Source organism: Lytechinus pictus, chromosome 12 (genome assembly GCF_037042905.1).
Source record: "Lytechinus pictus isolate F3 Inbred chromosome 12, Lp3.0, whole genome shotgun sequence".
In the NCBI taxonomy this organism is placed as follows: domain Eukaryota; kingdom Metazoa; phylum Echinodermata; class Echinoidea; order Temnopleuroida; family Toxopneustidae; genus Lytechinus; species Lytechinus pictus.
This window is the reverse complement of record NC_087256.1, coordinates 25,294,982-25,321,117: the sequence shown is the minus strand read 5'-3', so window position 1 is coordinate 25,321,117 and position 26,136 is coordinate 25,294,982. Positions and strand designations below refer to the sequence as shown.

Sequence of the window (26,136 nt, the reverse complement as noted above, 5' to 3'; positions counted from 1 at the left end):
AAGCTTACCGATTATTAACTTCCAGAAGAAGCCAATGGGTGATTTCAAGTCCGGTGTTGGCCTTGGTGTTGGTGTTGGAATTTGGATTGCTTCCCCTAGCTCCGAAACTTATTCAGAGTTTGTAAAACTGATCCAGATCACATTATTGACATCTCATCAACTAGTGAGTGACTTTTCGGGACCATCTCCATTTTATGTTTGGTGTTATAATCGTGTAAAAATTGACCTAACACCAACACCAAAAGGTCAACACTGAACTTGAAATCACCCAATGAGCAATCAGAAGTCCCAAAATTGTAATAAGTCATTTGAATTACCTGGCATTGCAACTTGATTTATGCAAACTGGATTCCAAACACTAAGCTTCTTTATTGTAAGGCGAGTGAAAACAACGGCCTGCCTCTATGTGCTTGCACTTGCTCATTGCAACCACCCTGCCTGTGGGGAATCTACAGGTAGGACTACCCGCACGGCCAATATGGGAGACTCTCTCCAATATGGGAGACAATCTCCCACATTGGAGACTTGCTTTGCAAAAGAACAAAAGAAACAACACCAACAAAAGCGTAATTTTTTCCACCCAAAATTTTGTCTCACTGAGGTCAGAAGCCCATTTGTTTTGTGTGTGGATGACAACAAAAATCCTTCTAAAAACAAAAGTAGTCCGTGAATTTTTAAAGAAGACGTTGAAAAGGGGTAATTTTTCATGAGGAATCTGCTTATCACATTTTTATTTGCCAGGAAGGTAATCCTCTTGCAGCAAATGTAAACGAAGGAAATTGGCCTCCCAAACTGGAGACTGTCTCTGAAATTGGATACCCAAATTCTTTAAAAAAGTCTCTAATATTGGGATAATCTCTCTCATGGGAGACAGTCTCCCATATTGGCCGTGCACCTCTACTGATGGTATGCCAATGCAGTACACAACACACAATAAAAAAGAAATCATTAAAATATCACTTTTGTGACCAAAAATACTTATTTCCATACACGATTACACGTTGCAATTTATTTTTCATTAGTAACTTGGGAGTAATTTTTGTATTCACCAGAGCGCTCGAAAACTTGAATTTTGGGCATATTTTTTTGTACGCCCTCTATTGGTGGAAAGTAATATGGCAAGACAATTGTCATTTTTCAATCTCTGTTTTAAATTAAGAAAAAATAATTTAAAGAATCAAATTTACTCAAGAGCCAGGTTATATGATGAATAGCTGTAATGGAAACTGACAGTGTAAAAAAATCATGCATTTTTCCCAAAGAAAAAGAGAAAAGTAAGGCGTAAGCCAAACATTGCCAACCTTATTTCACCACACAGGGAGTAGTAACAAAGTCAGAGAACAAGGTTAGATTATATCTACCTCGAGCGATGTTCGTGCAGGCTCCACTCCACTTCACTACCGCTACACTACGCTCCACCTACACGAATATCGAGACGGTGAACCAGTTCGGATATACTGAGTCACAAAGGTGGGATGGAAATCATGTTTATCGTAAAAATTAAAGAAAAAAAATATAACAAGAAAGATGAATAACTTAATATCTTACTCTACACCTGTATTTCACTCCGTTTCCATCCTCTGGTTATCCTCAAAATTGGTGATTTTGGGCCAGTATCTTTCTCCTCACACGTATTATTCACGGCTGATTTCAAAACATCGCATGCGATCGCGATCGGTCACAGGTCAAACCTTATATTCTTATATAAGCTTCCATAAATTAAGTGATCAACTTTAAACTATGCCAACGTTTATGATCATTGTAATATTTAGCATTATTTCTGTAAATAGTATTTTTTCCATTGCGGATTGCACACCTTTTTCTATGTTTTAATTGTTATTGCAAAGCACTACTTTATCCACTTGGACATGTTTGCAGCAATTTTCATATTTTCCTTGTCTTCGGTTACTCATCATGCAACTGAGGTACATGTATGTTTATACTCTAAACACTCACATTTGTATTTCTTGCGTTATATGTGACAAATAAAATAAATGAATTAGATTTTTCACAGGCATCCTCTCATATTTTCCTTTTTAGTCTCATACAATCAGACACTGTTGATTTTGTTTACTCCATTCAAACCCTATTTTTACCTCAACAAATAACATATTAACGCATAATTTGCAAAATCATCATTATATATATGTATTCTATAAAAAATCAGTATATTGAACTAATAAAATGTCGAAATTACTTAGTTAGATCAATTTTTATGTCGGACAAGAGTCTCTTTCGTTGAAATATCAATGAAAGGTGTCTCTAAAAGGATACAGTGTTCTAAATAAGGGAAATAATGAAAATTTCGATTTTATCCAGTTATGTTTGTGAATCTTGAATTTTTTTCTTTTTACCTCATAAAGTACGCTCCATACATCAATTCTACAATCAGTACTAAATAAAACATTATTTGATCCCCTTTTATTGAAATATATGATTTTATGAAAAGTCGTCATTCCGAAATAAAAGGTTCAGATGACGATGAAGACTAAATATTTTTCCAATACTATCAACAGGGCGCGACAAACCCGCTTGCCCGGGACAAGTGAAAATGACGTGCAGGCAAGCATTTCTCAAAGTCAATTGCCCGATCGGGCAAGTGGTTGTTTTGAAAATGAAAAAGATAAATTGACAGTAAAGTTTAATAATTTTTTGATAAATTGCAATTATCGGCCAATTATCTCTCATACAATGTCATACCTGTCAAAAAACAGTGGAAAGATGTCAAATCAGCGCCAATTTACCGACAATTTATCGCCAGCGGTCCCGTTCGATGGGGGCTGCCATCTTACTTTCTAAACTACAATGTGCGCATGCGCTACTAATCGACGAAGGAGCTAGCTGGGGAAACCCCTCTCTCACCCTCTGAGCGCATGCTCTCTATGCTCTAATACATCGGCGCTACAGTACATGTACGGACGTACACGAGCGATCGCGAGCCAGCCGAGTCTCGAGCTAGATCGTGCTGAATGCATGCAAGCTTCGGACTGACTCGGCCAGACCAGACGTCCCGTATTTTATTCATTTCTAAAACATTTTAGTATTTTTTAATTTTAAAAATATATATTAAAAAAACACCAAATATCATTAGGATTTTTGTTATATGATTGGATTGTTTTTATTTGCTTGATATTTGAACTTTTTCCTCTTTCTTTCTTTTCTATCTATCCTTCCTTCTTGCCCTTTTTTGTTACATATCTATTTTCATTTCCTGATCCTTTCTCTCTCTTTCTGTTCATTTTCTTTCTTTCCTTCTTTCTCTTAATTGCCTTCTTTATTACATTTCCTTTTTTTTTATTTCCTTCATTCCTTCTCCCTTCCATTATTTTCTTCATTTTTTCATTCTTTCCTCCCTTCATTCTTTCCTCCCTCTCTTTCCTCCTTTCTTTCTTTCATTATTTATTTCATTTTGTCCTTCTTATTCTTTTCTCTTTTACTTTCTTTCCCTTTCTTCCTTCATTCCTTCCTTCCTTCCTTCCTGTTTTCTTCTTTCTTTGTTTTTCTTTCCAAGAATGAAGGAAACATTTTCTTTCCTTCATTCTTTCTTTCCTCCTCCTTTTTTCTTACTTTCTTTTTGTCTTTCTCTTCTTTATTTTGACTTTCACACATTTATTCATCTTCCCTTTTCTTTTTTTTTTCTTTCTATATTCAATTCAAAGAATGACGGAAACCTTTTTATCTATTTTTATTCTCTCATCCTTTTTTTATTAGAACTTTCTTATATTTTTTATTATTTCCTTCATTTTCAAACATTTTTTCTTTCTTTCTTCTCAATTCATCTCTTTTCTTTCTCTCCTTCATTCTTTCGTTCACCCTCCCTTCCAATCCTGTACTTTTTTCACAAGTCTAACACTGTGTAGCCTTCTTTCTTGATCTTTTTTTTTGTCGATTGTCCCGTATTTCATTTTGTGAAATCTGGTCACCCTGGCCAGGACTCGGCTTCAACTTCAAACCAAATAAACAATGAGTCGTCAGACTAAAATTAATAGGCGACTTTTGTCGTCGTGATCGGCGACCAGAACCAACGTTCTCGCTACCACGCGTCACGGTTGGCGGGCGCCGACAACCCCGAAAATTTTCAGGGCAAATCCGCCAACCGTGAACTTCCCCGACAACCGTGGCCGACAACTGTAAAACAGGCCTAGATCCACACAAAAAACTGAATCCAAAAACAATCTGCTTTTCAGATCCTAAAATAAACTTGTCGATTATTTCTTCCACGATTTCTTCCCGGGATTTCTTTGCTTCGCTACTATGCTGTATACGATACGACCTCGACTCGAGGCCCAATTTAACTCTCTCTCTCTTAAGTGGGAAGTGCGAAGATGTTTACCTCGCATTTGCGTATCGCATTGCTCTCATTATTTACGTCTTTAAAATGGTAGTAAAATACGCTCAAAAATAAAGTGAGAAGAGAGGGGTACCGTGGGTTACTGGGTTGGGCAATGTAATTTAGATGTTACGAATTTCAGTTGATATTGTCATTTATTTTGTCAAAAGTAAAGTGTGTCAAAAAATAATATAAAAATTCGATCGAAATTTAGTTTCATCTCGTCCCAGGCCCCAGCCTTATTATAGCTACATCAAATTCATTGAATGCATTTCTGATGACACTGCCGTAGAACGAATTGAGAAAATTATTAAAAGATCACGTTAATAATGACAAAGCCACAGCCACAGGAATGGATTGATATAATGTCCAACTCATTTACTTACAGCAAAATGATTATTCACATTCATATTCCAATTTTACTCCATAATTTCCACAGTCTTGATCTCTACATCGATCTTTTGAAAGTGTTGATTAATTTCGCGACGGTGTGTCTAACAAGTTCTGTGTCACTGCACTAGCGCTCGCCATGGCCACATACATAATACAAATCGCACATGGCATCAAAATCTATCCGAGTCTTCCAAAATTAGATGGGATCCAAAACCGATTTGAATTGTTTTTTTTTCTTCAGATATTCATTGAATCTGTTATAATTTTCATAAGTAATAATCTTTATTAATTTTATTCACGCTTTTTATCATATAACGACTAATTTTTTAATGTGAGTTATACGTACAGTGTATTTTCATTTGTATTGTTCTTTATTACTCTTTGCCTGCCAATTAAATAATGAACGCACCTGTCACCGTCCTGAGAAATGTTTTTAGTCATTACAGTGAATGCTTCATGAATTTGTTGTACAATTGCTTAACAACTCCCGGTAACAACTACGATTTAAAATAAAATATTATTTGAAATTAATTTGTGTAAAGGAGAAAGAGAATAATGGGAGGTGGTCGTGGGCAGTGTAAATGAAAATGATGGGATGTTTGTGACTTTGTGGGGGAGGGGATTGGCGAAAAGAAGTCAATGTTCGGAGCGAATTAAATTAATATTCTTTTATGGATGTGACTACTGTGATTGTGGCTGCATGATCTTTATGGCGAGTGGAAAATCAACCCTTGGACTTGGTCGGGAGGGGTACGTGATTCAATAGATTTCAATAAAAGTACACATTCAACAAAGTGGAATTGACAATTCATTCACAGATATTCATTTCAGGGCCGCGGAAACAGGGGGGGGGGGCTGGGTGGGCTTCAACTCCCCCACTTTTTTTTCCAAAACCGTGTACAAAAACAGGACCACCTGATTGCGTTTTTTGCATGATCATGGTCAGCCCCCCCCCCCCCCACTTTCAAGACCTTTCCGCGGCCCCTGCATTTCAAGTACGAATTATTGAAGTTGATATGTGTGAACGTTTTAGAGGATATGTATTTCTCGTTTGCCCACGCCCACATGAGTCGCTAGTATAATTTGAATATCGCTGGATGAATTTTTCAATTTCACTTATGTCGTTATATATGTTTTATATCGGAATTGTGTTTTATATATAGAGTTATCTTTACAACGTCGTTAGCCTAATTACTGCGAGTGGATTATATTTATGAAATGAGTTGGAATGTGAACGAGACGCCCCAAAGCCGATGGCACGTGATCTAATTAGTATTCACTTTTTGGGTTGAGCCAATCATTGTGCTTGAAAACGGGTTTCCCCGAATTCCAGCCCTTGGAATGACTGTGTACCATGTGCGTGACCTGTTAACCTGTTGTATGAATGCGAATCAGCTGGTTTCGTGACCTCAAATATTCTTCATGTTGTTTACGCTGGATGGGGGCTATAAAAAGATCTTTCTGACTCTTTTTTTTTTTCAATTTTAATAATCTGTTCGTGAATTTCTGTAACTTGAAAACTGATGCAATTTATTGAATCACGTACCTCGATCTTCCCACTCATGGTGCAAGAGAATATTTTTAAAATTTAAAATCGCCAAAATATACATGTAAAGAAAGATTATTCAGCCGTCATCATCAGTAGTAGTATAGACATATATAAATATGCATTCGCTTCGAATATTGACTTCTTCACCAATCCCACACACACGTACGATCTCAATATCCCCTTGTCATTGTCCACGCCACGACCCCTCCCCTTTCGCGCTCCCCCTTCGACCATCCTAGCTACAACCCTCCCCCCCCCCTCTTCCTCTCTTTCACGCACGCTGTATTTGTAGGCCTACATAGTGCATTATTTAAAAATACAAATCTGCTTTCCTGTCAATTAAGCTTTACTTTCAAAACATTTTAAATCGCAATTAATTATAATAAGAACAAAATCGTAATATTAAAGTATGATGAATGACTAAAAATATTTCTCCCGCTCGTGATGGACACATTCATTATTTTATAGGCGAGTATAGAACAATACAAATGAACATATAGCAATAATTGACAGTGAGTATAAATCTACTTTCCTGTCAATTAAGCTTTACTTTAAAAAAATTTTAAATCGCAATTAATTATAATAAGAACAAAATCGTAATATTAAAGTATGATGAATGACTAAAAATATTTCTCCCGCTCGTGATGGACACATTCATTATTTTATAGGCGAGTATAAAACAATACAAATGAACATATGGCAATAATTGACAGTGAGTATAAATCTACTTTCCTGTCAATTAAGCTTTACTTTAAAAAAATTTTAAATCGCAATTAATTATAATAAGAACAAAATCGTAATATTAAAGTATGATGAATGACTAAAAATATTTCTCCCGCTCGTGATGGACACATTCATTATTTTATAGGCGAGTATAGAACAATACAAATGAACATAGCAATAATTGACAGTGATAAACAAATCTTGATTGGATATTATTAGTATAAACATCATCAGCAGAAGTCTTAATTATGAGAGTTATAGTTTCAGTGAGTATCTGAAAACAAAACAAACATGCAAATTATATCGTCTCATGAATACCGATGCCCATTATTTGGAAGCCTCGGAAGTTTTCTTCCGAGGCTTCCAAACAAAGTCGGAACAATCTTTGGATTGAGTAAGGGCGTGGCGCGGCGCGCATGCGGTCCGTAGATGTAGTCGGTCATTGACACGCATTCACAAAATGAATCGCACTTTCTAAGGACGTAGCGATCTAGACATTGGAAAGTATGGAGTACATTATCGATGTCATTGATGTGAATAAATCTATAAACTGTAAGTATAAAATGAGATTGAATTTAAATCTTTTCTTTTGACCTTTTTCATCAGTACTTGCCTTTCTGCTTCAATCGATCGCAATTCGCGCAACCGTTACGGCTGTGTGGCCGGAGAAGCATTAAATAGACATAAAATGTGGTGCATTTAGCAGCAATCTAAGCTCGTCGATATTGATATTTTCGATAGCTACCGCGCTCCGCGAGGGAGGGGGGACACCCCCCTCCCGCAACCCTCCCCCCGTGCGTGCTTCGCACGCACCAAGGCCGCTGCGCGGCTTGCGTATCATCGCTTCGCGCCGCCAAGCGTCAGAATGAACCTGGCGAGAACGTTGACCAGAACAACTTGAACAAGAGTCAAAAGAAAAAGAAATGCCAAGGGCAGCCCCAGTAAATCAAGTTCAGCCAGGACAGAAAAGAATAATTAAGAGCAAAAGAATTTTTTTTTAAATAGGGCAAGCAGTTTTTTCTATCGGGCAAGCAAATTTTTTTATCCCTTGCCCGACAGGGCAAGGGATGAATTTTTGTTTTGTAGAGGCCTGCTATCGATATCAAACGATGTCGCGGACTTGAAAGACAAAATTGCATTCGTGAAAAGGAAAGCGCTGATTTGTCGCCAATCTTCCTATCTCGGAAGTCACAATTCTTTGACTACCTGTTTCACTAGAGAACAATAGATTCGGTCCACTGAATCTATTGTTCTCTGGTGAAACAGGTAAACATGTAGTCAAAGAATTGTGACTGGTACCGTAGGACGTTCCTACATATCGCTCATCTCGTCCACTCACACTAGTACGAGGTTAGTATATATACTAACCTCGTACACCGAACCGTGTTTGACCCTTGATTTCGAAGTAGTCGGCAAACATCGCTTCATTGCTGAAGTAATATTTGCCGAAACTCCTTCTCGCTACTCACCGGGGCTCTTTCCGGTAAGAAGCAATAAATTAAAAAATTAAAAATGTAATTTGAATATAATAATTGGTCAAAAAGAGCAAATTTCGCTTACCTCGGCCTGGAAAGTAACTTCGTTTGTCTCTTCTACGGAAATACAAGGAGGCCCGTTGGTGGCGCTAATAAATTTCACAACCTTGATTCAGCTCCTTGGTAATTTTATAACTGTGTCTAAATTCTTTGAATGCGCAATTCTTATGATTAATTTACTAATTATGGGCACCAATAAATGAAATACCTTCAAACATGTCAAAAACATAATTCAAGATTATTATTGGCGATGATAACACTTTCCTGCAATTAATTCAAAACGATGACTAATAAAGAAAAATTGAAAAAAATATACGTGCCTGGAACGAAACCAGCAGTACAGGCTTTAACGAACATCAATAATACGGTATACCTAAGTCTTTACAATGAAAAGATTGGACACTTCACGGACTTTGCGTAATGACCTGCGTCAATTTGCGTGTAAAATATTGTAGGTGCCTAGTCTTTCCCTTGTCGTGTCTTTAATATGAATATAAATCGCGCGCCCTCTTTAGACGAAAATTGATATGGGGGCTGACCAAATTTTATCTCCGTGAAATCTTCACTAAAGATCAAGAAAATATACATATTTTGTAGAAGAAACTTCAAGGAGAAGTCACAGAAGGATCTAAATAAATGATCACTCACACAACATGCGAGGTTAGTATACTAACCTCGCACAATGCATGTGATTTCATAGTGCATTTTGACGTTTTCATTCATCACACGAATGTGAGAGACTAAAACACGCCAAACCTTTTAATATTTTTCCACTATATTAATCTTGATCGTATGATTTAAGTTCATTGTAAAAAGGAATTGGAAATTATTTATAATAGTGTTTTTATCGCTTACCTCCAAATCTCAACCACGATACTTCGTTCGATCCGTCCTTAGTCATCTTTCATACTGCGGTGGAAATTACGCAAACAACAATCGAAATGCGAATTTTTCCTATCGAACAGTCTAGATTCAAGTCGCCGGCGCATAATAGGAAATTGTACCAAAAATCAACAGGTTGCATGTCACGTATAATCGCTGATGGCGCTACATCATAAAATAACGCTGAACAGCGAAAAAAATGCGGAGCGCCTAGAACGCAGCCAGCAGTACAGCTGATCTGACGTAAACGACGTAAACAAGCAAGTTTATTAAATAATATCGCGCGCCCTCTCTGTGCGTATAGAGAGAACCAGCGAATCGGGGCCATGCCTGCTTCGACATCAAGAAAAATCATTGATATAAAGTACCAGAAAGACAGAGAGGAATTGAAATTGGCTTCATATCGTTTTGTAAGTTTCATATCCAAAGCTTATCTGATCTTAAATCCATATATATTGCTAATTCAAAATATATAGCCCGAAAGGCATTGCAAGTGCCGTGCAAGTGGTTATCCTGTGGACGGCGGCGGTAATGTACCCATACTATAGGTGATAAATGATTGGGTAAGTGTCATAGTCATACTCATACTCATCATAGCAGAATGTGAAATCCTTAATTATGTGTGATGTTTTATGTGGGCGAAAGCCCAGTAGTATATGGATGTGTCGTGTGTGTCGCGTTATTATGAATGATATTCCTTCGCACGCGAGATGATATGAGCCCATGGGTGATCTCGTCATGCAACAGGCCCCTGGACCACTCCTAGTACCAATGAGGTCCAAACATTACATGTATGGACCTCATAGGCGACATCACTAGTATTTTTGGTTAGAAATCTCTGAGAACAGGATATTTCTATATTATATCACAAGAACAAGCTATATTCCTTTCTCTTATTTAAATTATAATTTTATAGTGTAAATGCATCGTTAGCAACAACAATAAAATGAAAGAAATGAAGGGGAACTTACATTTTCACAGCTTTTTCCTGATTTTCTGGGCAGTTGCTCTTCACTTCTGACTCGCGATCGAAGCTGATATGAAGATCACGTGATTCGCGTTCTCGTCAGCTGATCGGTTGATTATTCTTTTCGTCAGACGTTAATAATACATATTTTATAATGCTAGCATTCATCGCTAATTTAGGTGAAAGAGATTGAAGTTAAACAGCGCCAGGTCGGAATCATAATTATTTTGGAAGAGTGTATTTATACACTCGATCTCATACCTGACGTAGACGGCGCTATTCAACAAATGCACAATCTTCAATATAAAAAATAAAACAGAAAGAACGCCTTGAACACAGGCCAAAATGCCTAACGATTTCTCCGCGGCATTAACAACTATCGTAAAGGGCGCTCCATTTATTAATAAAGATGGACGTATAGCTGTCTATGGCGACAAAGTTTGCCGCAAATATTTACGAAGAATTGTGAGAAATGGTCTGAAAATGCAACAAAAAGTCAAAAGAACCGGTGAATACCGATTAAACATTATCAATTTATTTAATAGAACATATTTTATGACTAGAGTTTAACAATTTCTAGATAATATTGCTTAGTTCTAAGCTAGGGCGGCCCAAATGCGCGTGAGTGGAGTCCCAGTTTATTAACGCGGGTAAGTATTGGGGTGTCGCCTAGAGTGCCCTGGACCCGGGGCCCGTTTCTCAACACCTGGACAAGTTAGTCATATCTTTATCCACCAACCACGGAGTTAGTTCCAATCTTACTAAACCTGTTTCACGAAAGGCTTCCTAACTAGAATACCTTGATATCGATACTATCGGTAAAAAGAGCAGACGAGACGTAGCCTTAGTCACAAAATAGCATAATTTTCAAAAAGAAAAATTATGACAAAATTGCAAATATTGTGATAAATTGGGGAATACATCTTTTCAACATAATAGTACATGTAAATTATGCATCATACATACTTAGACCATGAAGATTGGAGCATTCAATTGCTGAGAAAATTAAATTATGAATAGCTTATTTCATGACTAGAAAATCACATGTGGACGTTGAGATGGGTACCCCCGTGACATCAAATTTTAATAGTTTACGAAAGTAAACCATAACGGTTTTCTTTTTAAAATGATGATTATTATACGCCCTTCTACCATTCCAAACATCATCAAAATATAGTTTAACAAAACCAAAAATAAATATTTGATACCGAAACATACGATTTGACAAATTCTATGCATAAATTAGAGATAGAATTTATCCAAATGTTAATAGGGGTCTGAAAACAACAAATACGAGTCCAGTTATGGATGGCCTGACGTGGTAGAATCTTTATCGATTAAATCATTTTACTATTTCAAAGTGAATGGTTTTGTGGCGTTTTACCAACAGTTTTTATAGTTTCTTTGTATTAGAATTATCATTGAATGCATTATCCCACTTGTTTTGTGATGTAATTTCAACCTCTATGATTGATTACGTAAGATTATTATTTTCAAATTTCTAGGCACTTTTGCATGTCATAGTCTACCCACGTGATCACTCTAGGCGACACCCCAATACTTACCCGTGCTAATAAACTGGGACTCCACTCACGCGCGTTTGGGCCTCCCTAGCTTAGAACTAAGCACTAATATCACCTTAAAAACTAAATCTACAAGGTATGTATAATCTATTTATAAATTTAATAATGTTTAATCGGTACTCACCGGTTCTTTTGTTGCATTTTCAGACCATTTCTCACAATTCTTCGTAAATATTTGCGGCAAATTTTGTCGCCATAGACAGCTTAGCGTCCATCTTTATTGATAAATGGAGCGCCCTTTACGATAGTTGTTAATGCCGCGGAGAAATCGTTAGGCATTTTGGCCTGTGTTCAAGGCGTTCTTTCTGTTTTATTTTTATATTGAAGATTGTGCATTTGTTGAATAGCGCCGTCTACGTCAGGTATGAGATCGAGTGTATAAATACACTCTTCCAAAATAATTATGATTCCGACCTGGCGCTGTTTAACTTCAATCTCTTTCACCTAAATTAGCGATGAATGCTAGCATTATAAAATATATATTATTAACGTCTGACGAAAAGAATAACCAACCGATCAGCTGACGAGAACGCGAATCACGTGATCTTCATATCAGCTTCGATCGCGAGTCAGAAGAGAGGAGCAGTTGCCCAGAAAATCAGGAAAAAGCCGTGAAAATGTAAGTTCCCCTTCATTTCTTTCAATTTTTTTTATTGCTAACAATGTATTCAATTAGTGAGATCGAAATGTAATGATTAGACAGTACGATAGCTTGTAGTTTTGATAAAATACAAAAATAATCATCTTCACAAAGATTTCTGACACAAAATACTACTGATGTCGCCTATGAGGTCCATACATGTAATGTTGGACCTCATTGGTACTAGGAGTGCACGTGATGCCACTACGTCATTAAGAAAGAAGTTATGACAGGTTCGGAGATGTCATAAATATTTAGTGAGGTTGTTGTACCCGATCTTGGTAAAGAGGGCTTCGTGAAACGGTTGGCGGACAAGTAGCTCACTATCTCCGATTTAGTCAAGAAGTTAGACTTATGACGGTGTTGAGAAACGGGCCCCTGGTTCATTGAATGATTGGAATGAGTGGACTGGGGATACATTAATGTTAGTTCACGGGACTACACACCAGAACACACGTACAGAACAGACCAGTTCTTTGCTATTTTATTTATGATGAAAATCAGTCATAATTACGTAGTTTTAGCACTTATTCTACAAAACAGTAACTTACTCGTATTGTTCTTGTGATATTTCTTGATATTCGCCACATCTTCTCTTGAAATAGGAGTGAAATTCCCTGCTTTTCCTTCCAGAGGAGGCCGTCGTCCGCTTGGTAGTCTACGCAAACAGTCGCTTGTTGAAAAAAAATCTCACTTCCAATTCCTATATATAATTATAGCCCTCCTAATATTTCTCATTTCCTTGACTATAGTTGTATGCAGGGGCCGCGCAACGGTTTTCAAAGTGGGGGGGGGGGGGGCTGACCATGCTAAAAATCACAATCATGTGGTCATTTTTACGTTTTTGTACACGGTTTTGGAAAAAAAAGGGGGGGGGGGCTGAAGCCCCCCCCCCCCCCAGCCCCCCCGGTTCCGCGGCCCCGCCGAGGCCCCTGGTATGATGAGCTAAAACTAAAGCAAAAAGAAAGAAAAATATGAAAGAAAATTGAGGGCTGTGCATGGGCGGAAATCCCAGGGGGGCAGGGGGCAGGGGGACGTGTTCCCCCTGCCAAAATAGGGGGACACAATGTCAAAAAAAATTATGTCCCCCTACTATTTTTGGCCTTTTATGATGAAGGAAAATACATCATTCACAATCGAAAAAAAGTACATGTATTTTGGACTAAATGACCTTACATTTTGGGTGATATTTTTTTTTTTTTTTTTTTTTTTGCTTGCTTGTAAATTTTTTCCAGCCCTTGTGGGCCCATGGGAAAGTCCCATGGGACTGTGCACAGCCGCACAGGAAGTCTCATAATTCTGAAATGGAGGTAGGCCTATATAGCCTATATAGGCCGGAGTCCCGGTATAGGCCCTGTTGAATAGCTAGGCTATATAGGCCTACTATAAAGGCTATAGGCCCTATACCCAAACGAACAAGCAAATTAAGAGTTTACTTATTTATTAGGCCTAACCCCGGCCTCTCCTGACAGAGGAATGTCATTTTATCAGAGATGAGTTCATTCAGAGTCAGAAACAAGGAAAAAATGAGATCAAAGTTTACCATCATGGATATATGCATTTATTTTATACATTAGTTAATTGCCAAAAACACAACAAAAACACACATAAACAGGGAAAATAGGGGGGGGGGCTAGGGCTAGGCCAAGCTAGAGTATGTATGCCCCGACGTATGCCCCTTCATCTGCAATACCACGTAAGTAACGCATTTGTTTGTTTGTTTTTATCTGCACCCATCTTTGAGCGGGCAATAAAGGCGCATATTTATTGTTCATTTAATAATTTTCCTCTTTTTTAAATTGAAAAAATATCAATGGATTGAATCAAATAGGGATCCCGCTATTTTCGCTTTCAACCAGCCTTAAGGACGTTCCACAGTTAAAATGAAATCCATGTCATTTTCACCAAACTTTGCACATAGATACTTTAGAACCTGAATATTTGAAATATGCAAAAATTAACATAGGTCCATGTGCTTGATTTTTTGCTATGGAGCTTCAAAGTTCACCCGAATGAATGTTCTTACGGATAGCGCATTCAAAAGAATTTGGCATTTTTAGACCTCGCAAGATCACTATACAATGAGTTTAAACCTCTATTACTCAGTCAAAATACATGAAAAAGTCATCAAATTTCGCAAGAGAGTTAATAAGTGTATCGTTAGAATGGAGAATCTATTTATAGTGCTATTTGTTTGCAATTTTAAGTCTAACAGCACTGTGAGTTCTTAAAAATGGCGTAAAACGTAACAAAAACCCAATCTCAAAAAAGTGAAATTTCAATAACAAACTACAAAAGTACAATAAATGCTGCACTTTATTAAAAATCCATGTCATTTTCACCAAAATTTGCAAAGTTGTAGAGGAAGGTATACCCAAGAGGTGCAAACATTAAAAAATAGGGCTTCATGTGCTTGTTTTCAAACTATCAGCATTTTCATTAGAGCAAATGTGCTTTTTAAAACACCAAAAATGCGCCAAATGCTTTGTATCTATGAGAAGAAAAAATCAAAACCACTCTACCATTTATTTAAACTCGGGGTCATATTTGTGATTTTTGGCAGCACTGCAGAGTAAAGTATTTTAAAATTGTAGAGATGTTTTTTTAAATGGTCCATGGAATAATTAAAGTTTTTTAGCTTCATAAACTAACGCATCGGATCTGCAGTTAGAGTGCAGATGATGAGAAAATTCAGTTCATACCCACAGCTAATTAATCACCTGTTCATTCATTGTGACGTCAGCGCGCAGAGTGTAAAATATGCGCAGACCATAATGCGATGACTATACTCTGAAGATGATGATAAATAAACTAGCTCTGCAAACAGTAGGCGTAATATTTGTTAATACATTCAAGGCTTTATTTCATTGAATATTTGGACTATATAGGTATCGGACCCAATTACATTCTATAAGCATGATAAGTTTGTTGGTGTATGACATGTTTCCAGAGAAATAACAAATTTTCGCAAAATAAAGTCATAACATTCACATGAACATTTCATTTTGTGTTCAATCGCTCTGCTTACTTGCATCACTGTACAGCTATAGGCTACATTTAAAAAGGGGGCAAGTCCTAATCATGAGAAAGGGGGGTGCATGAATAGAGAGAGAGAGGGCCGGGGGGAGAGAGAGAGAGAGAGAAAGGACATTGCCGATGTTTTTTTAATTTTCAAATATAACAGAACAAAATAAATAGTCGCATATAATCCAAGGAAATTTGAAAATAAAACATGTATTAAGGTATATAGTCAGGGGTTTGCACAGTAAATTACTTTAAACGTGTTGAAAGCTACAAAAGCCAAAACCATGTCAAGCTTTTTATTATAGCTGCTGCGCTGCGCGCTGGAGCAGAGAAACAAGCCCTATATATATATATATATATATATATATAGGGCCTTGCATAGAAATTGTTGACGCCCTCTACGTTTACATGCGCTATGCCGCACCAACCGGGTTTGACGTCACATAGCTTAGTTACAGAAAGCGTTTCTACTGATTTCATCACTGAATTGGTTTCTTATACCTCTAACAATGGTAAGAAATATTGGACTCTTTATATCATCCCTTGCGTGTTTCTATCTTTCATGATTTTCTATTATTCTATAATTTGTACTAAAGTGTATCGTATCGAAAAAATATGGACAATGCAAGTTTGAAGTTCACATACTATACCGTCCGGCGTCGTCGGACACGCGATCCGGTCATGCAGATGGATGGTGATGGGGCCAGCCCCCCGGGCCCGGGCTATCTCGATCTCGATGAAAACGGCCCGGCCGTGCCCTTGCCCCTGGCCTGGGCTGGTTGAATTTGGCGCTAATGCAGTTTCGCACCGGCCGACTTTGAGCAAATTTCCCCGCCAGAGATTGTTCACAAATGTCATGACAAGTCTCTCAAACTCAGTCACATTTCAACTTAAGGTCAGTCGATAGCATGTCGCATGCCCACTGCTTTTCCAAATATCGGGAACGGCCGTATTTCAACTCAGTCTCCGTCGATCTGGACAATTGATCAGACTTTGCTTTGCCGTAATTTTGATGATATGGACTGAAGTTCACAACCAAATGGCAAAACTAGATTTTCCTGCGGCAGCTGAGCATGCATGCACCTCTCCTATTTTTTCACTGCATGTTCGCATGCCTTCGTAGCTAAGTTAAGTCTTAAGACAATATTATTAACGTTACACTTTACAGCAAGCTGTCTGTCTATCTTGGCTGAACATCCATTAATTATATTTTTGGTAGCGGCCTGGGGCGGTATTCTGAGGTCATTTTATCTTTAAAATATTTTATTTTATCTCTTAAAATGAAATTGGTATTCTGAGATGACATTTTATCTCTCAGATAAAAATTAAAAATTTTATCTTGCTTATAAATGTTATCTTGCGTATCTATGATGATACGCAACAGAGCAGTGGCTGCGTAGACATACCCATCGCGTATCTGGCCATTGCAACGCGGGTAATGTGCTTGCGCCCAAGTTACTTTGAAGAAAAAATAAAATAAACTTAAAAGAGGGTAGGGGCTATTTTATCTCCGCGATGTTGATTTCGTCAATATTTCAAGGTGAATTAACTCCAACTGTTGGCATGAAATTTAAGAGAAATGATAGATTCATTGAGAACAACACCTTAAAGTTATTCCTGTACAATCAGGAAGCATTTCATAAGACTTCTTGACTAATATTGTCTTTGAAATGATGCTTGAAAAGATGCGATATAGACTTCGAAAAAGAGATGAGAGTAATGCAATTTTAGTTAAAAAGAAATCTCTGTAAAGACATGCAAGCGTATAGTGCAAGCGTATTGAAGTCAATAAATTGACGCAATCTCACTCCTTTACCACACCTCCTAGCGGAATGGATTTCCATTGGTTGAGTGATATGAGAGAGCTATAAAAGCGCGTTTCTAATTGGATATTAATTAAAAAATAGGTGTGTCTTACAGAGATAAAATGAAGATAAAATTGTTCTCAGAATACCAATTCGGAGAGATTTTAAGGGTATTTTATCTTACTGATTTTAACGGAGATAAAATGGATCTCAGAATACCACCCAAGGTTCAGACAGCCAGATGTGATGGGAAGAATTGTAAGGATTTTACTTACACAACTTGGAACGAGCCATACAAAGAATAATGTAATATTTCAAAATTATCATTGGTCACTGAGATGGCTCCAAATTTCTTTACCTTATTTAAAGGTCAAGTCCACCCTAACAAAAAGTCGATTTGAATAAAAAGAGAAAAATCTAACAAGCTTAACACTTAAAATTTCATCAAAATTGGTTGTGAAATAAGAAAGTTATGACATTTTAAAGTTTTGCTTGATTTCACAAAACAATAATATGCACGTCCCTGTCATCAGTATGCAAATGAGGGGACTGGTGACGTCATCCACTCACTATTTCTTTTGTATTTTATTATATGAAATATTCAAATTTTCTCCTCATTGTCATGTGAAACAACGATTAATTCCTCCCTGAACCTGTGGAATTAGCATCGATTAATATTAAAATATTGGTTAATATTGATTATTATCAGATATGTTTAAAAAAATGAAATGTTGTATAATTCAAACAATGAAAAACAAAAGAAATAGTGAGTGAATGACATTATCGACTGTCTCATTTGCATTTCACTGAATTGTGCATACCACTGTTTTGAGAAAAATAAGCGAAACCGTAAAACGTCATAACTTTCTTATTTTACATGTACGTCAGATTTTAATGAAATTTTCAGCGTTATGCTAGAGTGATTTTTCTATATTTATTCAAATCAACATTTTTCTGGGGTGGACTTGACCTTTAAATAAGGTATAATTTTGGAGCCATCTCAGCGACCAATGATGATTTTGAAATATTACATTATTCTTTGTATATGACTTGTTCCAAGTTGTGTAAGTAATATCTGCAGTCCTTTGATTTCAACCATATATCTTTGCAGTGAATATTCATCATATTGTAGCAGTCAGGTGAAATAATTCTATAGAGTTTTGATTTGATCCGAAATTCTTATTAAAGGGATGGTCCGGGATGAAAATATTTATATCTAAATAAATAGAGTAAAATTCACAAAGCAAAATGCTGAAAATTTCATCAGAATCGGATAACAAATAACAAAGTTATTGACTTTTAAAGTTTATCAATATTTTGTGAAAACAGTTATATGCACATCGTCATGAATATTCATTAGGTGGGCTGATGATGTGACATCCCCACTTTCCTTTTTCTTATGTTATTACATGATATCATAATTGTTTCATTTCATGTGTAAATGATGTGTCTCCATTATGATGAAATAAGTTGCGGCAATAAATAACTAATGCACAGTTGTCAGTCCAATTGTTTTAGTTCTTGGTAATACATTTTTGAATAAACCTAATTTCATCTGATAAAATACAAAAGAACGGGTGGGGATATGACATCATCAGCCCACCTAATAAATATTCATAGAGACATGCCTAGAACTGTTTCACCGGAATAATGCAAATCTTTAAAATTCAATAACTTTATTATTTGTTATCCGATTTTGATCAAATTTTCAGCACTTTGCTTTGTGAATTTTACTCTATTTATTGAGATATAGGCTGTATTATCTCCAGCCTGGACCATCCCTTTAAGTCTGCTATCAAACCAAAATGTATCTGGGTTTTTTTTTTTTGGAATGCCTTATTATCACGTTTGTTTGTTTCACAGCCCGGGTTACTAGATTTATTACGGAAGATGAAGCGGAAAGACAAGAGGGAACTGCGTGTTCTTCTACTGGGTCTGGACAATGCTGGAAAGACGACGATTCTGAAGAAATTGGCGCATGAAGAGGCTCAAAACATCTCACCCACAGAAGGATTCAACATCAAAAGTGTAGCATCGGGAGGTGTGAATTTAAATGTTTGGGATATTGGAGGTAGGTTGGTCAACTTTACATTTTTTCTTTATTGTTGATATATTGTTTTTTTTTAGTAGTTAGTCAGCCCACACACATGCTTTGAAATATCCATATAAAGCCCTCTACAACTATATTATTATTATTAATAAATTATAATAAGAATTGTATTATTATTATTATGCTTGTTGTTGTTATTATCATATAAATAGACATTAATTCAAGTTTAACTTAAACCGTGGACAGATTCTGTGGTTTAACTATGGATAACCAAATGTGACACAAATCTGTTGCAGTTGATATTTAATTAATCAGCACTTTTCATGAACTTTCTTCACGACTAAAACATGAAAAAGGGCACACAGCAAACATATGAAGTATACAGTGTAAACATAATGTAGTTTTCACACTTGTGGCCTCTCAAAAGACAATAAACACAGGCTAAGACCATGGCTTAAGTTAAACCATGAATCTGATTACCAGCCATTAACATGGATACATATTTTTAAGGAGCTGAAGTCTACTTTAGTATGAATGTGTGAAATGTAATAACTGCACAGAAGACAGAGCACAACTACCTACCTCACCCGGGGGGGGGGGGGGGGGGGGTGTTTTACAAAGATTTAAGTATGACCTCAGGGACCTGTTGCATAAAACTTTTTACCTGAGAAAACTCTGGTAAAAACTGGAAACTAAGGTTAGTCTGATTTCTGCCATTGACTTTAACACAGGGCAAAAACTCTGGTAAAAACAACCTGAGTTTTCTCAGGTAAAAAGTTTTATGCAACGGGCCCTGTCAGTCAAGTCATATAATTTCAACAGGCATGTAATTTGAAGTTTAAGATTCAGTTCCATGTTTGCAAGTGGACACCTGGACAGGAACTAATATGGCTGATGTTTGGTGTTTTTTTTCTCAATTTTGTCATTTTCACACTTCTTATTACAGGACAACGGAAACTTAGGCCGTACTGGAAAAATTATTTCCAAAACACAGATGTTTTAATCTATGTGGTAGATAGCGCTGACCATGGAAGATTTGAAGAGACGAGTTTCGTAAGTACATCTGGGCTCCATAAGGCAAATGTTTGCCGTCGATCTTGATATTGCTATGGCCAATCAGCCATTACCTGTGGTGTCTCTTATTGCACAATGACCAATCAATATGGAGTTTTCAACCTTGAAATTAATCACAAATCTTTGTGTGAAAGTGGCGGTCTTCTGTTTGCCCATAATTGTTGATTTAGACTAGTTATAAAGAAAGCTCAGTTCTGTTTTCAAGTTCGACTTCAGTAAGGAAGGGACTCTGGGTTGTTGACATTCTGTTTATAAATAATGCAGATAAGTACATGTGGGCCTACTCACCGAAATGACAATTTATGCCATTCTGACAAAGATCACATGACAGAAATGAATGTTTAGGACTGTACTTGTAAACATTTCTGCCTAAAAAATGCCTGTTTTTAGTATGTGTGAATTAGCAGTATTTAGTTGACCATTTCATATAATATAGTATTCTCTTTTTTTTTCCACTTTTTTTTTCTGCCACACAGCAACTTTCTGATTTATTGGAAGAAGACGGGTTACAAGGGGTACCTCTATTAGTATACGCCAATAAACAGGATCTTCTAGGTGCCGCATCTCCGGCAGAGATCTCGGATTCGAAAAACCTTGATCTTCAAAGAATACGTCAAAGGGCATGGCAAATACAAAGTTGTTCGGCTGTTACGGGAGAGGGTTTAAGCGTAAGTACTCTTTTAATGTGTTCTGTATGGGCCTGTTCACGAAGTGGAAACATCTTGGACATTTAATTCAAGCATTCCTCTTTAATATGAAGATGATCAGGTCATGAGAGGGAAAAACAAGAGTATTTGAGTAACATCATGCGAGAGATAGTGTTTCTTCACTTATCGACCTGCTCTTGTGTAAAAATGAATTGATCTGTCAGGTCAAGTCTCAGTGGGCACACATTCAGTTAAAAATACTGTTTTATGGTCAAAAGATACCTTTTATATCCAATAGGAAGAGAGAATTTCAACATTTCCAAATTTATTTTCATGTGTAATACTCAACCATAATTTTAAATGTATTTCATGTGTTTGTAAAGTCAATTAGCCATTGACAACACTTTAAAAGCAAAACAGAATTTTACATATTCTTTTCAATAATGTGGTTGGATTTTGTCATTCATGATTAGGAGGGCTGAAAATTGTAAATTTTAATTGTAAATTTTTCCTCAAATTTTGTTCTTACTGTATGCGTGTTCTGAATTGTTCCAGGTGTGACCAGGTCCAGAGATGACTGTCATAATTAGACCCCATTTTCATTATACCTCTTAAAACTAGTTTACTGGAAACTGGTTCAGGAAGATCGCTTTGCTAGCATTCCCACATGATCACCTGAAAGTGGTTTTCAAATGCATTTCACATAAATCGGTCTTGTTGCTTCAAGAATGCTCTCAGTTGCGGTGACATGTTTCCCAGGAAATTTGAAACTGCAGCGTAGACATTCCATGCACAGTGTGTGGAATAGCGCACTCAAAATGTGCAAAGATCTCTTCTGGTAGAAGTGTTGTGTTCTCACTTATGCTAAAACCAGGCAAAGCGATCTTGAAAACTATACTGTCTGGTTTGGAACATCGCTTCCAAGACCGCTTCAAGTATTCCTATTACACGTTAAACTAGTTTTAGGACGGTTATGAGAACAGGGTCTTAGACAAAATGAAAGACAAATTACTTAATTTTTTGAAAGTGACATATTTGCCTTCAGTGTGTGCATGGCTAGACAGATGGATTAATTTTTACACAGAAATAGGTTAATAGTGCTTGGTGATATTTCAGAATTATCGAAATTATGCCATCTAGAAAAAATATTGAATGTTTGATAATGGTTTTATGATTGTGTTGATATATCACGATAATATGATATGACCAAAATATGTTATTATGAAAAGTTAATTGCTATCTTGCAGTGGAGCACTGAAGGTATTAGACGAAAAAAAAAGAAAAACCACCCGACTGACCCAACACACCATTTGAGAGCCTATGAGGGCAGCGTAACAGTTTTTTTAGTAGGCTCACTGTCAGTACAGCTGTATTGTTAAGAGGATATGGGATGTGACATCTAAGCCCTGTATTATAAAAGATACTACAAATTGCATTATTAAAAATTATTGTAAGTCTCTGGCAATCCATGTTCAAAATGATACCGGTACAATCAATCATAAATGTTGAGTGTATCTCTCTCTCTGTTATACCCCCTAATGAATTGATGATTGTATTATAACGCATTTATATTGCTTTGTTCTTCTTTTCTACAGAAAGGTATGGAGTGGGTTATGAAGAACATGAAGAAGTAAGAGAGCTAACAATCATCCTAAGCTACAGGCTATAAGTAGAGAGTGTGAAGGAGGTCGTAAATCGTCAGTAAACTGACCATTGCAGGATTGGATTCATTCACACTTGTTGATATATCACACTATATTTACATTATCCAAACAGGGGTTGTGATTTTCATGTTGGTTGATATATATATAGGGCTTGCATACATTCTCCCTGAAAACAGGTTTTGCATCCATACTAGATGATTTATCAGTTCAGAAGTTTGTATGCATTCACACTTGTTAGATATTTCAGTGCAGGAGTTTCCATGCATTCATTCACACTGGATGGTGTATCACTAAAAGGGAAGTGCATGCATTCACACTTCCATAAAAGGGGTTCATGCACATTCACAATATCCATATTGGGCTTAGCATGCATTCAGTCTGGTTGGTATTTCAGTGAAATCGATATGCATGCATTCACATCACTCTTGAGGGGGTTTGCTCACATTCACAATATGAATACATGTAAGGGTTTGCATGCATTGACAATATAAAGGGTTCGCACACATTCAGCCATTAATACTCGAGCTTGCATGCATACAAACTTGTGGACGACCCAGTAAAACAGGTACACGAAGACACTCATTCGCACCAGTTGATGTATCAGTATACAAGTTTGGATGCATTCACACCAGTGGATTCATCGCAAAATGTATTTGCAAGTTTACATACATTCACAGTCACACAGTGATTGATATACTTAAAGAGACTTTTGCACTCTCGTGGATCGCATCACTGATGATAACAGATTATTGCTCAGGATTATCATGTGTTTTCGGCATTGAATTGTAGAATTTAAAAGGAGGTGTTGTAACTATTTCTGTGACTCTGCACACATCTCTGAAAAAAGATATCCCTCATCCTGTGTGATATTTTGGAGATTTACTTCAGTAATGGCAGGGAGGTGTATATTTTTAAAAAGTGTGTAAGTCACCCAAGATGGTAATACATGTGATCAGCTACCCCCAAAACAAAATAATTTTAAAGATTTTTATTGAGCTTGAAAAAGGACTTCCTAAGCTTTTAAAATGATATATAGCTTAAAAAATTGATCAACAATAACCTACTCCAGTACTTGTTTGAATGCTGAAGATACTAAAAGAGAGCTTACAAAATAAGGAGAAAACGTTTGAAGTTCAGGGGCACGTTGTGCAATCTCAATTAAACTTCCAAGAAGTCCGCTTAAACTTGCATCAAAGAAACTCTCCTATCATGTTTTGTATTCAACCCTACAACTTAAAATCTTGACAGTACGAAGAAGTTCTTTTAGATTAGCTATTTTTTTCCTTTTTTTTTTTTTGCCTTTTGAAGACCAACTTACTATTTTTTGCTTTTTTCAAGAGAACCTCCCTGACATCTTTTTTTTTTTTGGGGGGGGGGGGTGGGGCTGGTCGCATATTTAGGGAACAGATCAAGCTTCATTTGTTTTATTTAATCCTAGACATCTCAGAAAATGTGTAAGCCCTCTCCCTCATAAGGCACCATGTACTTCAACCGGGCCTTCAATGCAAACACTGCTGGGATGATTTTGTATGTGATCTGCAAAGTATAATCTGACCAAGTGTCTTTGGTGTGTAAAACCAGTTTAATGTACAAAATATAGACTCTTTAAACTTTGTAAACCAAAGCATGTTTGTAAATGAGTTGATAAACATGATATTTACCATTATGTCCTAAACTCATCCAATGTACTTAAAGTCCATTGAAATAGATAATCGGTATTTGACTGCTCATTTTTACACTATTTATTAGGTGTACCTCATTATCTGGGGTAGGTTGTATGTATGTATTCAGTAGCGCTATATATGCCAAGTTCATAATTGTACTTGCAAACCTTACCCCCCCCCCCTTCTCTATTTCTCTCTCTCTCTCTTTCTGGGGGCTTAGCCCTAACATTGCAAATTGCTGTGATATTGATTATTGTGTAATTTAGATCAAAAGTGATTGTTATGAATTTCATTCGTTAAAAAGAAATACGCTGTAACCCACTGAAATCGTGAGTGGAATTACAAATGAAGTTGTTCTTGTATCGATTTTTACATTCAAGGCACAAAAGATCGCATCGTATTTAATCCATTTCCGAGCAATATTCACGTTGCTACTGAAAGGGGAGATGAAATTCAATCCTATGTTCATTTCTAAATTCTCTTTGTACTTTTTCCAGTATTCATGTGCATTGATCGCAACTGTAATCACCTTGAGTTCAATTCCTGCCTCTTGAGTATAGTTAAAGGGATGGTGCGGGCTGAAAATACTTATATCTTAATTCATAGAGTAGAATTCACTGAGCAAAATGCCGAAAATTTCATCAAAATCGGATAACAAATAATAAAGTTATTGAAGTTTTAAGTTTAGCAATATTCTGTGAAAACAGTTGTCATGAATATTCATTAGGTGGGCTGATGATGTCACATCTCCACTTTCGGTTTTCTTATGTTATTACATAAAATCATAATTTTTTCATTATTTCATACTTGTGTGAATTATATGTCTCCCTTATAATGAAATAAGTTGCAGCAATAAATATATAATACACTAAATCAGTTGTCATTCCAATTTTTCTACTTCTTGGAGGAAAAAAATTGAATAAACCTCATTTCATATAATAAAATACAAAAGAGTGGAGATGTGACATCATCAGCCCACCTAATGAATATTCATGACGACTGTTTTCCCCAAATATTGCTAAACTGTAAAATTCAATAACTTTGTTATTTGTTATCCGATTTTGATGAAATTTATGGCATTTTGCTCAGTGAATTCTACTCTATTTATTAAGCTATAAATACTTTCAGCCCGGACCATCCCTTTAATTCTGTAATTTATTTTCACATGTGCATGCAATCTCAAAAATTTGACATACTGTACAAGTAGGTACCTAGCAATTCTGATACTGAGTGAATAGATTAATTAGAATTTATTTGTAAAATGAATAGAAACGGTAGTATGAAATGAATAGATCTGTTCTACCAGTGGGAACTGGACCATGTTCTGCTCAGTGTGAAGGGACCTTCACCCACTGTTAACAATGAACCTGGGGAGCGTTTCATCAACATTTTTGTCCGACAAGTTGTCAGATCTGACATCTTTCCTTGATTCTGATTGGCCGAGAGCCACTGTTACTATGGTAACTGTCGGATAAAACAGGACTTGTCGGATAAAACGTCTGACAAGTCCTTCATGAAACACTCCCCTGTAGTCAGTATACCAGATCCTGATAGGCCTTGTACAAAGCCTTCATTTTGGAGTGACTTATTTAGTAGTCAACAGGAT

General features: G+C 36.6%; 1 protein-coding gene across 1 annotated transcript; it reads left to right on the top strand.

Annotated features, from left to right (window-relative positions):
- Positions 1–16,002: 16,002 nt before the first annotated feature.
- LOC129272317 (ADP-ribosylation factor-like protein 3) lies at positions 16,003–25,400 on the top strand. The gene is made up of 5 exons (XM_054909467.2): positions 16,003–16,138; positions 19,295–19,502; positions 20,428–20,534; positions 21,032–21,223; positions 22,798–25,400. The coding sequence occupies exons 1-5, from the start codon at positions 16,136–16,138 to the stop codon at positions 22,834–22,836; spliced, it is 549 nt and encodes a 182-aa protein (XP_054765442.1). The 5' UTR covers positions 16,003–16,135; the 3' UTR covers positions 22,837–25,400.
- The last annotated feature ends 736 nt before the right edge of the window (positions 25,401–26,136 follow it).